Source organism: Lycium barbarum, chromosome 6, assembly GCF_019175385.1.
Source record: "Lycium barbarum isolate Lr01 chromosome 6, ASM1917538v2, whole genome shotgun sequence".
Classification (NCBI taxonomy): Eukaryota; Viridiplantae; Streptophyta; class Magnoliopsida; order Solanales; family Solanaceae; genus Lycium; species Lycium barbarum.
Window position 1 is genome coordinate 108,181,150 of NC_083342.1, and position 15,893 is coordinate 108,197,042.

General features: G+C 35.4%; 1 protein-coding gene across 2 annotated transcripts; it reads right to left on the reverse strand.

The window, feature by feature from the left end:
* Positions 1-646: 646 nt before the first annotated feature.
* LOC132645340 (peter Pan-like protein) lies at positions 647-8,295 on the reverse strand. 2 transcript variants are annotated; one of them, XM_060362277.1, is made up of 7 exons: positions 8,042-8,295; positions 7,082-7,258; positions 4,651-4,881; positions 4,327-4,419; positions 4,056-4,243; positions 1,252-1,445; positions 647-900 (listed from the first exon to the last, which is right to left on the reverse strand). In XM_060362277.1, the coding sequence occupies exons 1-7, from the start codon at positions 8,057-8,059 to the stop codon at positions 776-778; spliced, it is 1,026 nt and encodes a 341-aa protein (XP_060218260.1). In that variant the 5' UTR covers positions 8,060-8,295; the 3' UTR covers positions 647-775. The 2 variants fall into 2 exon arrangements, with proteins under 2 accessions (XP_060218260.1, XP_060218259.1); XM_060362276.1 differs by having other exon boundaries at positions 7,082-7,261; positions 8,042-8,294.
* Between the last annotated feature and the right edge of the window lie 7,598 nt (positions 8,296-15,893).

The following is a 15,893-nucleotide window of genomic DNA, read 5'->3' on the forward strand; positions in this document are numbered from 1 at the left end:
TTTGTGAGGCTTTTTTAAGCCATTTAGTTAGAAGATTATGAAGAAAAAATTCATAATTTTTTTTTTTAAAAAAAAAGGGAGAAAAAAGATAATTATCAATTGAGGCCATAGAGAGGTGTCACATCACCTTATCTATGCCTAGCTTTATATTATATATAGATTATGCAGAAATTAATAAATGAATAACACGTCTTTCTGCTAGCTACCAAACGACCCCTTAATGTAAAAGGCTACGCAATTCCATCCCTCCATTTTATATGGATTTCTGGGGAACCAAGTTCCAAGAAATATCTCCATAGGTAAGTGAAGTAATGCTAGGACTTCAAAATATAGCAAGGTGGGATAGATATGAAACAAAATTAGAACAGAGTAAGCAATTCTTTTTGGACAAGAATACTGGATGTACTTATTAATTCTGGTCACTTTACTTGAAATTGCCACAAGAACAAGGACGTAAAATCCATAAAACCAATAATGAGCAAGCATGAGAATAAATATAAGAGGAGAATTTATTTGGAAAACTTTGTTTAATAAATTACTTGCCCTGAAAAAAAAAATTAGTACTTTTTATCATTTACAGGCTTTAAAGGAAATCAGTATTCTAGAACCAAACCAGTAAACAAAAACTAGGAAAAGAAACAAAGAGTTGAGGAAAAGGGATAGTTACTATAAGTAGGCTCATAAGAGCAAATTCAACAATGTAATTCTTTCCTCTTCCAGCATCTCACTATATTGGCAATACAAAAACAAGAACAGAATAAACAAAATTAAAGATCTAATCATCTTCCAACTCTTCTTCAATTTCTTGCTCTTCCTCATCTTCATCTTCCTGCTCATCCATCTCCTCATCACTTTCTTGTTCATCCTCTTCTTCATTTTCCGATTTTTTTGCAACATTTCCTGAAGGCATCAAAAGCATGACACTGAGAATAAATTGAAGTAATGTCGCGAGTATTATGAAAGATTTCTGTAGTTTGCCGAGCTAATAAACTAATGGGCAGCCAATTCACCAAGATGTTTCACTGAGATATAAACGGATTACTTAGGCCCCATGTAACATGAAGTGAACCAGTACCATGCAATTAGTTTTCCGAGTCTATATGGGTAGAGTATATAAAATCCATCCATACCCTTCATTCTTCAAAGCAACGCCAAATCGCCCTCCTCCATACTACATACTCACCTTCAATTTATCCAGTAAAGAAGAGCATCTTTTGCTTCAAGTTAGAAAGGAAGGTTATAGAGAAATACCGTATTCATTGAAAAGGACTTCACCAGTACACAATCCCTGTTCAATCTTGACGAGCTGAAGAGTCATTCTTGGTCCAATCTCTTGAAGTTTGACAGCACTTTTTGTAGAAGCTCGATTAACTCTTCCAATATCAGATGACAGATTTACAGTTGCTGCCTCATCATCCGCTTCACTCTCAGATCCATAACCAGCCCTTTATTGACAAAGCAGGGAAAGACAAATGAGAAATAAGAGAAGTATTAACACTAACAGAAGACTGCCTTTCGCATAAAGAAGGAAAACGTTAAGACCATTCACTCTAACAGCTTTATTTTCCCATAGTGACTGAAAATGGAATTTGCCAAATTACCAAGGCATGCTAAGCAAAGCAAAAGCCAGAATAGCCTACATGGAAACATATAAGTATAACCCCATCTACTTCAGTTACATCCTCGTCTGTAGTATCGCGGCATCCTCAACCAAAGGAAAATGTTCTGAGATACTAAAAGGGTCATTTTGTTAGCATATAAGATTAGGAGGATAGCAAAACCATCAAATGAAGGGTGGAATTGGACAAGGAGAATTTGTTACTTAGGTAATTGTGGATGAGATTCGATAAAACTTTCCCCAACTCTGGATCATGTACTGGGAATCGGATTTAGCCTATGGCCTTTTCGCAATAACAGTTGCAATATACATGACCACGTGCACGCGGACTAGTTGGAGGCTGCCCCTGCTGAGCATGTGCCCAAGCTAAGAAATGTGGCTTGCTCAATTTTCCTTGGACATATTGCTGATTGGTTTTTACCTTCGTGACGTGATCATTTGTAGCTTTCAACAGGGTCCCCGAAATTCAAATGGTGCGTTTTTCATCACTATGTTTCTTTAAGTTTCAACCTGTGTAACTATGGGTCATGCACATAAGCTGCCTCTGTAGACGACCTAAGTGTTAGCTTGTATGAATTTTCCTGTTCATTTCTATTTCTGTGATTTGCTTCCAGACATCATTGAGTATGCATGCAAGAACTATACATCATCACATACCCTAGTAGAGTACTAATGCTTTATCTACAAGCTAGAGATTCAGATTTTAGAGCAAAAAATAATGTCCACATTCCACCGCAAATAGGTTTGTCAATCAACGTCACCTGTGGCTATGAACAAGGTTCATTAGAGCTTTGGTCTCATATATGATTCTTATGTGAACCCCTCTGGCTTCCACAATCCATATATCAATTCAAATTATCTTGATAGGACAATAACTTTACAGCAAACACCATTAAAAAGCCATTTATCTTAAGAATACAAGGCAGCCTTAGTTTATATCAATCCAGCATTGAATTATTCTCGATTGCACCGCCATATCATACCAAAGGTGGAACAGTTCCATACTTCTTCTGGTGCTTTTTTTAAATTTTAAGAGTAGGGAAAGAGGATGTTTAAGACAATGCTTTGCTGGTTGAAATCTAGAAGGACAGTAGGAAGGACCATCATTAACGAACACCCTAAGTCCAAACTGTTGCAGATTGAAAAGAAAATATCTGTTAAAGCAATCTTTAGCATATAGTAGACGTCTGTTAATGTTTTGTCCCACTCCACTTAATCTATAATCCTAGATTATGCTTTAGAACTTTTTTCCTCTTTTATCCAATGCAAATAAGGGTCCTAGAGAAACAAACAAGATCTTAAATAATTACCGTAGAAATCTGCTAGATTAATCCTTGTCCTATATCTGGGTGTGTTTTTTCACATGACTTAATCATACAACCTAAGGCAAATATATAACATATATAATGCTTATGGAGAAGAAGATGGCCAAATTTATAATTAAATTTTGCCACCAAACTTCATAAATAAAGCACCAGACTAATAGTGTGGTGCATGACCCAGTTCTCAGCACGCCAAAACTCTCATAATCAAGGATGGAAAAATAAAAAACATATATCAAGAGAGAGCAAAAAAGAGAACCAAAAATTTAAGAGATAAAATGGTCGAAGTAAGAAGAACGAAGCCAAAAGTTACTTAAAAGAGAGCACAGAGAATGAAGATGAACAAAGAAATGAAAAAGAAGCGATGAGGACGGTAATTCACAGTGATCAAAGTAACGATTTTGCTCCCAGCACTAGCAGAAGTCCATTGCATTAAGGGAACACCGGATATTTTCCCAGCACAGTATTGAGAGGCACAGGAGATGAAGGGAATTTACCCAAAAGGTTACAGTGTTATCGTCAGCAAAACAAATTATGAAACCGCTGATGCGCAACACTGAAACATCAAAAGCATGGAAATTATATTCAATGATCAGTTTATCCTCGTGGTAGGTAAGCGGTAAGCCTGTTGACCATGAGCTGCATGCTTATCATTACTTATATAATAGTATTGGATATGTGCGTGTGTGCATTACAGGATTGGGTTGCGAGCAAGGGTGAGGGGATTGAGTGACAGGAGGGAGATAGAATAGAACAGGGTTTTTGGACTGATCCAGCAGTATGGAATTCTTCTAAGGATAAACTTGGGTAATAATCCAAATAGCAAGAGGGTTTGGGAAGGTAGTAGGAGTTAGGGCAATAGGGAAGAAGTAAAAATAGAATTTCTGCAGGAATTCAGCGATCTCAGTTCCACATAAACCGATTCCAGAAGGATAACATACGCAGATGGCAATACTAACTCTAAACCAGTTCCTCGGCTGATAAGAAATAGAAAGGTCTAATTCATTTTTGAAAAAAAAATGATAATGATTCAAACAGACTAATGAAGGAAAATTATAATCGCATCGAATGCAATCCAAAAGCCATAGCTGCACCAAGAGACAGTAGAGACGTACTTAGTCACGAAGTCACTAACATCTTGAAGACTTCTTAGATCAGGCACTTGATGGTTTTGCACAAATTTCCTGATCCTGCGAGACACTCCCACTGGCTGTAATCTGATCGAATAATGCCGAAAATCAATAAGCTTTGTTTCTTTGTCGTAATTAAGTAATACAATCCTTTGGCATGAAGACAGTTTCACCTGCAATGTGTAACAATTTTGCGTTAAACGCTGGTCAAACAAACTGTGCTTAGTCTAGAAATTTATGTGTGGTTCTCACTCACTGTATTTATGTCAATGGCAGGAAAGATCCTCTGGAATATAAGTGTAACCATTTTTAGATGTTGTTCCCCTGTCCCAAAACCAGATAGCACAATCTGCAAGCATAATTCTGGAGCTCAGCTGACCAAGTAAAGAAAAGATAATGCAAATACGAGACAACCTACTTTATAAAATGGCAACATCCCACATCTTGATGGGATTGTGCTACTAGATGTATGATGTGTTTCTAGATATTAAGCAGATTGAGTATGTTCTCATAAGTGCATGTACATGTCAGGACTCAGGAGGTGTGAAATGGTCATCTAAGATTCAGCAGAGGAGATTACCAACGGTGGCGTTTTGAAAAGATCCGGAGGGCATCTTGGACGGAGTTGAGATTGAGCAATGTCAGCAGCCAATGAATATTCATGTATTTTGAACGTTAAAGTTGGACCATGCTTCATTTGGGCAACCTTCAAGTATGCTGCAGAGTTAGTTTTTGACAATATGAGGAAATGTGTGACCATCATATCACTCGCAATCTTCACGAAATCTTTGAGATTATTTCGTTTCGTTTCCTGAAATTAAATTGAGGAAACATTATTTTGGTCAAAGATATGAACAATGTAGACAAGAGATGTATTTTGTAATATGCAGAACCACATAGGTATAGATAAATTTCAGAAGACAAAATCAGGCACTGCTGTAAAAAGCTACAGAGCTCATAAGTCAAGGAAACAAAAAGAAGCCAGAAGGGCTGAAGAGATCTGTGCTGCCAATGAACGTACCATTTTAATTGTTCATTTCCGCTTTTCATTCAGATAGTAGGAATTCAGCCCAGGTACATACAATGACTAGTCCACAAGTTAAATGTAAACAACGTTACTCCCTCTGGATCGAAAAGAGTGTCCACTTAGCCTTTATTTTTTTTGGTTCAAAAAGAGTGTCCACTTACCGAATCAAGAAAAAATTAATCTTACTTTTTTCAAATTTACCCTTATTAAGTGTTAAGTGACCAAATTCCAATACCTATTTAATTAGGGGCATTTTAGTCAAATTACCTATTTTTGTCAAGGAGTTAGTATTTTCTTAAGGGGTGTGCAAATGGCTAACTGGACACTCCTTTTGATCCAGAGGGAGTAATAAGTTGCACTACTAACAAAATATACCCCCTCCCCTTTTCAGATCATACAAGCTCCTACTTGACTCTCTCCATAATGTTCAAACGAATTGATGAGAAATCATCTCTTCATAAGTTCACTAACCACAGTGCAGAAAAAGATGTTTAACTCGTTCTCACTCTTTCCACACATCAACTAACTTATTTTTTAAAACAACTGTGGCGTCGGGGCCAGCTTGTGCGCACCTCGACTAATTCCACTGGATACCTGCCACTTCCCACCAGTAACAGGTATCAGGTAACTTTGTCCACCAAGGCTAGAACAGATGAGAAGAAATCACCTAGTATTTTGACTCTGCTGGGACTTGAACCTGAGACTTCATTATGCTCAACCCACTTCATTGACCGCAAGGCCACACCTTTGGGTGCCTCATCAACTCACTTTTACTCCTTTCCTTTTCTTCAAATTTGCAGCTGTGAGAATTAAACCATGCAATACTGCACGGACGAAAAAAAATGACCTGTTCTGATGGCTTTGCTATCCAAATAGCTCTATGGTGAAATTCCTTCCTCTCCCTTTCAAACAGACTTGTAGAATGATTAGACTGAGAACAACCCTCTAGATTGCATTTGCACTTCCATGATGTATATTGCAGCAACAGACCTGTATTATCGTGATTTCCTACAATTTAAACTACTTCTTGACTTCAGGTTAAAAAAAAAATAGCTTACATTCCTCCTGAACACCTAGCCACCATATTCATTATTTTCTTCCCTCTTTTTGTGGATAAGTAAGATTTTCTTTTCTTTCCCAGAATGTAAATTCTACTTCTGTTATCTCGTTCCAGCATTTGAGGCTTACATTTATCAGTTTGCAACTGGTTTTTTTATAAGGTAGGAACACTTGTAGAAGCTTTTCATAGGGTTAATTTTTTCATATTACGGGGTTCTGTACTTCATTACATATTAGATGTTTTGTAGTGTTTCTTTGCAAGGTGGACCAGTGTTGTGAAAAGCGACCGCTAGCAAAGCGCAGACCCATCGCTTTTTACAGTGAAGCGAGTGCTTCACCTCTGTTTTCAAGATTGGGCCTGATAGGAAGGAAAATAAAATTGGGACTTGTTTTAAAGAAAAAGAAAGTTGAAGAAATATGCAACTCATCTTGCACTCGATTCTCGACTGCTCTTCACAGTCTCCATCGACATCCTAGGGCCTTTTTTTTTCACAGGTGTGTTCTGCACTTCTCTTCAATGAAGTGAGCACTTCGCTTAAATGATATTCAAGAAGAAGTGCAAAACACACCAGTGCAAAGAAAAGCCCCAGGATGCTCGATGGAAACTATGAAGAGCAGTCGAGAGTTGGGTGCAAGATGAGTTGCATATATTCTTCAAGAAACACTGAGGTGGACTTGGTGTATTCATACAATGTTAGCCCTATAGATCAAGTCCCAATTATACAGAATTTAGAAGAAGAAGCTTGACAAATATCCATAGCAAGAGGTCCTGGTCATATTGGCAACTTTAGATAGTAAAACAAGGAACAAAAAAACAACACTAATACTTCCTTGAATCAATTCAAGACTGTCAAGAAAACACCAGATAAGCACCCGAATGCGCGAATAAACATACATACACTTGAATTCTATGTTAAGTCTTTACCTTGAGCTTGAGAGCAGTATAAGGAAGCATCAATTTCCTCAAGTCCATTTGCAACTGTCTGAGAGGCCCAGGAATCTTCCCCCTTGAAAACACGAAACTCTTTGGGATCTTGTCTCCGGTAACATGGTCGACTGTTGGCTGCTTCTTCACAATTTGCTTGACAAATGGCTTCCTGTTCTTCTGGTTACATGATATTGAAGAATTCAGCTCAACCACCAACACAGTAATTGTCATAGAGCTTAGAAAAATTCAGATAAAGAATCCCCTATCTTCTACGGAATCATTGTTTAGTCAATCATCATTTCTTGTCTCGGTTCAAGAAAAAAGACCAAAAAGTTAGGGTCTTGAATAGTTCTGTTTTCCTTAACTTTCACTAAAACCAAAAATGGATAAACAAAGTGTGACATCTTCCACTTCAACTATGAGCTCCTCACAATAATATTCAAGAATTCAGCTCAAGTGATTAAACCCCTTTTTAGTAGGAAAATTGGTTAAAAGTCAAAGCTAAAACCCAAAACTTTAATTCAATCATAGTTACTAATGCTCATTTCTTGTTTTACGCCAGCGGAAAGACAAAAGATAATGGCTAACAGCTATCGATATTATAAAGACAACAGCTAAAAAAACTCGAAACTTCTATACAATCCAAACATGGTTTTCTTTGGTTTCAGGGCAGATGCAAAACCAAAAGATTAAAGAGTCACAGGTAATTGTTGTAGCTAAAGAAACCCATAATTTTTCTATTCACACATAGTTTTTATTTTTATTTTTAGATATTAACTTAATGCACCATATCCTAAACTGCTCATAACCATCTCTCTTCAACCCTCTTTTAGTTACTAATATATATTTCTTGTTTCAGGGCAGGGAAAAAAAAAAATCGACCCAACCTAAGGGGTTATGTTTCACTCATTGTCACAACAAACCAAACATAGAATAAAGAAAGCAAAAAACACTTACATTCTTGAAACGACCCATACTCTAATATTTATCCAAGTTTGCTCAGAATCTTGCAGATTGGGAACTATCAGTTTTAGGGTTTTCAAGAAATCTCCCAAAGATGTGATTTTGAAAACAATCTTGAATTCACGTTATACAGAGCTATACAAGCCACTGCGACAATGGAGAAGAAAAGAGACAACTTTACTTTAAAACCCTAGCTTAAACCCCAACTACAATTTATCAGCCAACTCCTGCCACTAATAGCAGCACGTTTGATCAAGTTTTTAAAAATCAAAAGTATTTACTATTTTTTATTAAAAAAATTGTAATAGGAAAAGTTATCTTTCAGAAATTGAAAAAAGAAAACTTTTTTTCTTAAATTGTTTTAGAACCTTGATGGCGCATAAATTGTTGATCTAAAATTAGTAAAAGTATTTTTTTGAATTACTTACTGGTATTTTCAAAAAATTTATTGTCCGAAATATCTATACTCGTAGCTCAACTTATTTTTTTGGCTTATAAGTTGTTTTCAGCTTATAAGTTATTTTTTTTAAGCCAAGCCAAGCGGGTCAACTTATTATTTTGGGGTTATTTTAAGCACAAAATGACTTATAAGCTCGACAACCAAACACTCAATAAGCTGTTTTCAGCAGAATTGCCCTTCTTTTGGGTTTAAATTTTGCCCTTCGGCTAAAACCTATAGGTTTCAAGTTCGAACCCCCACTCAATCAAAAATTTTAAAAAAAATCGCAAGACAGAATTTAAATTTCGCTATGCCCTCACCGACATACACTTGTTAAGGAATTACCAAAGTTATGCCGGACTCGGTATACTTATGCCTTATGGGCAGACTTGGCATAAGTATGCCGGGCCCGACATAACTTTGGTAATTCATTCACAAGTTTATGTCGGGTCCGACATACTTATGGTCAAACTTTTAGTTAAGCCTTAACTAAAAGTCTTACCTAGTTATAGCTTATGGGACAGACTTTTAGTTAAGGCATAACTAAAAGTATGTCCCATGAAACATAATTTTTCCTTAAGACATAGACTTGGTCTTATAAGACAAATTTTTAGTTATGCCTTAAGGAAAAGTTCCGCCTTATGAGACATACTTTTAGTTATGCCTTATGAGGCATACTTTTAGTTGTGCCTTAACTAAAAGTCTGCCCCACAAGGCATAACTAGGAAAAGACTTTTAGTTAAGGCTTAACTAAAAGTTTGCCCATAAGTATGCCGGACCCGGCATAAACTTATTAAGGAATTACTAAAGTTATGCCGGACCCGACATACTTATGCCAAGTCTGCCCATAAGGCATGAGTATGTCGGGTCCAGCATAACTTTGGTAATTCCTTAACAAGTGTATGTCGGGTTCGGCATACACGAGACCCAAACCTTGCCTTGCAATTTTTTTTTTTTAATTTATGCTTAAGCGGGGGTTCGAACCCATAACCTCATGATTTCTGCGCGAACGCTCAGGGTTGCAACACAAAGGGCAAAAATTAAAGACCAGCAATATGAGGGGCATAATTTAAAGACCACAAATATGAAGGCAAAATTTAAAGACCACCCCAAAAAAAAGGCAATCTGCGCAAAAAAATGTTTTCAACAACTTATAAGCTAAGCCAAACGGGCCCCAGTCCTCAAACAAGTAAATTATACTACTGCTAAGAAAGAAGTAAAAACTTTGCAATTCAAAACCACTCCCTCCGGATCAAAAAAATGTCCACTTAGCCTTTTTTTTCTTGGGTCAAAAAAGTGTCCACCTGTTAAATCAAGAAATAATTAACCTTATCTTTTCAGATTGCCCATATTAAGTGTTATGTGATCAAATCCCAACGCCTATTTAATTAGCGGTAATTTAGTCAATTCACTTTTTTTTTTAGTGAGTAATTTTTTAAGGGGTGTGCAAATGGCAAAGTAGACTTTTTTTTTTATCCGGAGGGAGTATTTTTTAACAGGATAATTATTTAGGTTTTGTGGAGTATGCTTTCACCTTTTCTGTTGATTTCCTCAAATATGTAGTTGGGACAACAATTTCTTTCAATCCGATTTGACTCTCTTCTTGGATCCCATGAAATCTTCTACTATTCCTTTCAATCCACACATGGTAAATTATTGCAGCAAAAAAAAAAAAAAAATAGTATCTGTCCTCTAGCTCTATTATTCTTCACCCATTGTGCCAGATCTCATTTTTCCATTTGGCTATCCTGTCTTGTTGCTCCTATTCACTTTAGAAGTGCTTCCCATATGTGTTTTGAGTATCTGATGTTGTAGGTGCTCTATTGTCTCCTCCATTCCTGAATTACACAACACACACTCAATAGATACATGAATTCTCCATCTCTCAAAGTATATCAATTGTAGCCAATCTGTTTTGAATGGCAAGTCAGGCAATGAATTAATGCCTTGGTATTGTGTCAGCCCCTATTGTTATTCTTTTCCAGTAAACTTTAGGATATTGAGGGATGAAGGCCTGAGAAGCTTTTTTTTTAATTCTGAATTTGCCATATAAAAGTAGCCTTGCAGAGTTGTTTGCATACTGCTAGTGTTGAATCACTTTCTTGCACACAAGCTAGCTTGCTTGTGGAGGGGCATGCATCTCATTCAATTCTTTGTTTTTACTACTATATAGACAATAGTAAAAGTGAATCGTCGTCTTTTCAAAAAAAAAAAAAAAAAAAAAAGTTTAACCTCATACTAAACACCAAGCAGTTAAAAAATAAAAAAAAATAAAAAAAAAGTGGAATCCATCATCTCCACCCATATTAACAAAATAAAGTAATATAAAAAAAAAAATGGATCCCATATTAAAAAACAAATAATATAAAAAAAAAAGTGCACCCCATATTAAAAAATCAAATAATATTTATGTAATTTCCAAAGTATTTCATTGAGTCAATAATGATGGATTCATTATCACATGCGTATCAACTCATTAATGGAAGCAAATGAAATTATTGTACAGCAAAAAATATGGACCCCATATTATTGCTTTTCTTCAAAAGATTAAGTAGCCAAACCATACAATTTTCTTTCTTTTTTTATATTGGTCTGAGATCTAATCTAGATATTGAACTGTTGTATTTGCTATTTCTCCATGTCATTTATTTGTTACGTTTACTAAAATAAATATACTTAAAATATTTATATTTTAAAATAAGATAGAATTTAATTACTTTTTCATTTTTATTCTTACTCTAATAAATGTGAAAAGAGATTAATGTCGTAAAAGAAAAAATAATATCAAATGAAGATCAAATAATAAATAAGGTAAATTAGTCAAATTATAGTTTTAATTGACGTTTCCTTAAAAAACCATGCAAAAGACAACATGATAAGTAAAATGAGCTAAACCGAGAATATTTACCAAAAATAAAAAAATAGTATTTCTTCGGTTAAATAGAAAATCAAATTTCTACTTTATTTCGTTTTAAACATGTAAAATTAATTTAATAATTTGAATTACAATTATCCAAATAAAAATTTGATAAAAAATAATAAGTATTTTACACCTTTAAATTAATCGAATTAAAATTTAAAGTATCTACTGATGCTTAAATATTGCTACTGTTTTATCTCAAAGAGAGGAAAATAGTTTCCTTTTAAACAAGTCTTCTCTTTTAAAAAGTATTAATAAATTTTTGCCGACTTTTTATTCATAGCAAACACTAATATAATAAAGTTTTAGATACGGAATACAAACTAAAATGTTATATTAATTGTGTTTTGAGCATAGTATATATATATATATATATATATATATATATTATCACTATCCAAACACAACTACATGCACATAGATACACTATAATCCAAAGTGCGCACGGACATACGCCGTCTAGTTTATATAAAATTGTGGACCCATTGGATCCATAAGGTATTCCTTTTTATAGTGATAGCCCAAGATAACTTACAAATAACTGCTCTATTCCATTTGTAAACATCTATTATGCTCAATTCTCCTACTGGGTTAGGCAGGCACAGTTTCTCCCAAGTCACCAATGCTCTTTTGAATGTGTCCACACTCTAATCCATAGAAAAGTTCTACATACACTAGTAATAAATTGGGTAATTTTCTCATGCAAGAGATATACTTGGGCTCGGTAGGTTTGCATCTCAAATAGGGCACTCTTATTCGTAGGCGTTGTGTCATAGAATTTGGGACCCCAATTTAATGTTTTGATTTGAAATCAACGTTTTTTAATGATCTGCACAAAAATTCAACTTCAACTTCAAATCGTGATTTCAAATCTCAAATTCTCCAAAAAGTAGGATTTCAAATTGCAAGATGCGATTTCAAGTTTTGTTAAATGTAAAACTTGACACATAAATTTATATTTATATAAAAGATTCATAAGAATATCCACCAAACATATTTACTCTTATCAACGCTGTTTATGTTTACTTTAATCAGAAAATGTGTTACACCCCGTGTCTTAAACTAAGGTTAGACTCGTATCGTTAGAGTTTTAGTAGGAAAAAAACTGAAGGTTTGAATGTTTTGCGAAAATGGTTGATATGTCTATTTCGGGCAGCCATAACTCCTTGATTAGTTAGGAATTTAGGAAAGTGCCCTTAATGAAAGTTGTAGTATATAGAAATACCTTTCTAACGGTATAAGGACCAGGCCAATCAGAGATCGGAGCAAGGAGATATGATCCTCTCAAGATGGTTGTTAGTAAGGCGCTTAAAATTCTGTAGAATCGGCTAAGTTTTCGATACGTCTGCCTTCCAGTCCAATTTCCCTTCGAAATACCTTCCCAACGGTATATTATGGAGCCTTAATGGAGCTCTGTACAAGAAGTTATGCCTATTTACCGGACACTGCGCAGAACCGACACATGTCACTTGTGAGGGCGCGTGCGATGGCCTCGCGTCGCGGGCTGATCGCACAAATACATCCTTTCTGACCACTGACCTGCAGGGGGTCGCGCGTTGCATGTGCGTCGCGGGCCCATCGCGTAAAAGGTCAAATTTGGGGTCACAAGTCGGGTTTTCGCGTTTTAAGTTATATTTAAGCTTGGGATTTATTTCCCTAACACCCCTAGTTACGAAAAATCACCCTAAAGTCAGAGGGAACAAATCCCAAGCCTCAAGAACCCTCCAAGGTAAGTTTTATCATGATTCTAGGTTGAATACAAGTCCGTAATCCCTTTCTAACTTGAGTAAACCCTTCTAATCAATAGAGTTGTGAGTGGAACATTATTGTTAGGCGTGGAAATCCTAGAACTCGAATTCAAGAGGATTGAACTTCAAAAAGGTAATGCTTCTACACTCTAATCATTCATAATAGTGAATTGATGAGTTCTTGGGAGAATAGTAAATGGGTTTAGTAAAGAGAATTACACGAATTATGCTAGGGTTTTGGATTGTTGACTTGAGATTGTTGTAATCATATGGGTGATGAAGAATGATGTTAATTACACCTAATTGAGTTTGTAGAATCACCTAGAAGTAATAGAATGGGAATTGGGGGAAGGAAACACCATTAAAGAAGGTTGTGGAGCTTTATGCCACCAAGTGTTTGATAAAATGCTTAGATGACCAAAGCATGAATATTATTGCTAATATGGAATCCCTTTGACTTGTATTACTATAGATTAAAGTTGAAAGGGTTGACGAACGTTGTATTACGCTCAAAAGCAGGAAGTTAAGATAAGTGAGGCTAACTCTCTACGTTTGGGAATGTTAGTGATTCTTCCTACGCCACGTTCTTTTACAACATTATTAATTGCCTCAGAAATATAGTAAAGTTTAGTTCCTTGAATAGTTGGAGAACTTCTATTCTCTAGTTTCATAATTCATTCATGACTTTCATTCCGAATGTTGTGAGCTCAGTACGTAATCAATATAGACTTGTGTTTGATCCCCATGAGTCTCAGTCTAGAATACTCAACATGTTTATAAATAGTTAAAGCTTCAGCTCTCATAATCAGTTCATGAATGCATGTCCCTGTATGTCAATGTTGTATCTTTCAGCATGATTCTCAGTATCTTTCAGCATGATTCTCAGTTCTTTTATGTAAATTATTTAATGAGGAACACCTGTGTTATTGAGCCTAAGGCCGCAATTATGTATACGTATATTTGGGCCCGAGGCCGCAGTTTGTGCGCATATATATATTAGGCTTGAGGCCGCAGATTAATCAGATAAACAGGTGATTCACTATTCAGAACAGCGAGTATTTATGACTTTACTTCTCTGTTTCATTTCAATTATCAGTATGTTCAGTTTCTGTTTCGGTTCCAGCACTTATTACATGTTTATTGATTTGGGTTGCTCTTTTCTCGAGCACCCCACTTACAATTCTTTCTTTCAGTTGTTTTACATACCAATACAATTCGAATGTACTGACGTCCCCTTTTATTGCCCAGGGGCCTGTATTTCACGATACAGATATAGGTTTACAGGACGACAGATCTACTTGCTAGGATTTCCAGTATCAGCTGATCGGTGAGCCCAGTCTTTCGGGGCATTATCATTACTTTACAGTCTTTGAGTATTTACAGACATTCAGTGTTTTCAGTACTTCATAGAGGCTTCATAGACTATAGTTGCAGACAATCAGAGTTTAGCAGACTTTTGTGTTAGCCGTGTTTGCTATGTATTTATACTCTCAGACTTATTCAGTATTTCCGCTTTCATGATATTTCAGATAGACTCTTAGTAGATCAGCATGTGTTAGTATTATTTCTATTTAGTATGTTTTGACCTCACATGTTGATTCAGCCAGCCAGTTGGTTCGCTCGGTCACATGCAGTCAAGCACCGAGTGTCGTGTTACACCCAGGCCATGGTTCGGGGCGTGACAAAATGCATGCTCGACGTAAAGAGACCGTACACACCGAGGACTATATTAAAGAATACTTACACTACAATTCATGTTCAATTTTCCTTTTTGTTGGACTAATATTCGATCAATAAATGTTGTATTTTTTAGAAAGGTCTTCTGGTATCGTATTATAATTTGTTAAGAACTATCGTTTACTATTTTGCAAGATTATATGAGAATTGGCGAAGTTTTGATAGTTTTCATAAATTGTAAGTTTTCATGTTTATGAGAAAAAATACAACTTATGAAATTCAAATTGCATGTCCAAACAAAATGTTAACTTTAAATCAACCTGATATTTGATCACTAATTTCAAATCATGTCTAAACATGCCCTAATCAATTACAACCTGCCACTATAGAAGAGGAATTTTGTAGTCCACCATTTGATCCTAGAAACCATCTTTGTATGTTTAGAAAAGCCATTTTGGATGGTTATAATCATGTGTATAGTCCTCTTTATTTATTTGAGTAGCAGTATAGTAGAAGTAATTGACGAATAATTACTTTTTGGATTGTTAATTAAACTTTAGTCATAATTTCAAAATTATTTATTGTTTAGTTGATTTTCAATGCGAAAAAAGAATTTGAATAAAAACGATTATATAAAATACAAAAAAAAACTATTTACAAGTAAAACTCCAATACTGTGTTGGACTTCAAAATTTTCTTTCATTTTCATGGGTCTCATGTCATTTCGGTGACACCTTTTAAGTGTTCAATCTGCAACTTTAGTGATTGATTTTGATCAACACGTTTTACTTCCAACTCCATTATTCTTTTATGAAGTTGTTCATTTTCTCTCTTTAGATCTTCAATCTCTTTCACCATTTTCTACTTAGACCACTTTTAATTCTTTTGTTAAAAAGGGCCCTAAGAGAATTCGGTAGGACAAAATTCTCAATGACATCTATGATTGGTCATATAATCATGCTTACATAGATGTTTTTTATACAAGATTCTTTGTTGGTGGGATGAGAGGATTAGCTGAATTTACTCATTTTTTTTATCGACGAGTAATTGATGGGATGACTA

Excerpts from the sequence above, each read along its gene's own strand:
- LOC132645340 (XM_060362276.1), bottom strand. Across the intron at positions 1,446-4,055 it reads GTTAGTGACTTCGTGACTAA|GGCTGGTTATGGATCTGAGA; the intron begins GTACGTCTCTAC and ends TTGTCAATAAAG. Across the intron at positions 901-1,251 it reads AGTCCTTTTCAATGAATACG|GAAATGTTGCAAAAAAATCG; the intron begins GTATTTCTCTAT and ends TGATGCCTTCAG.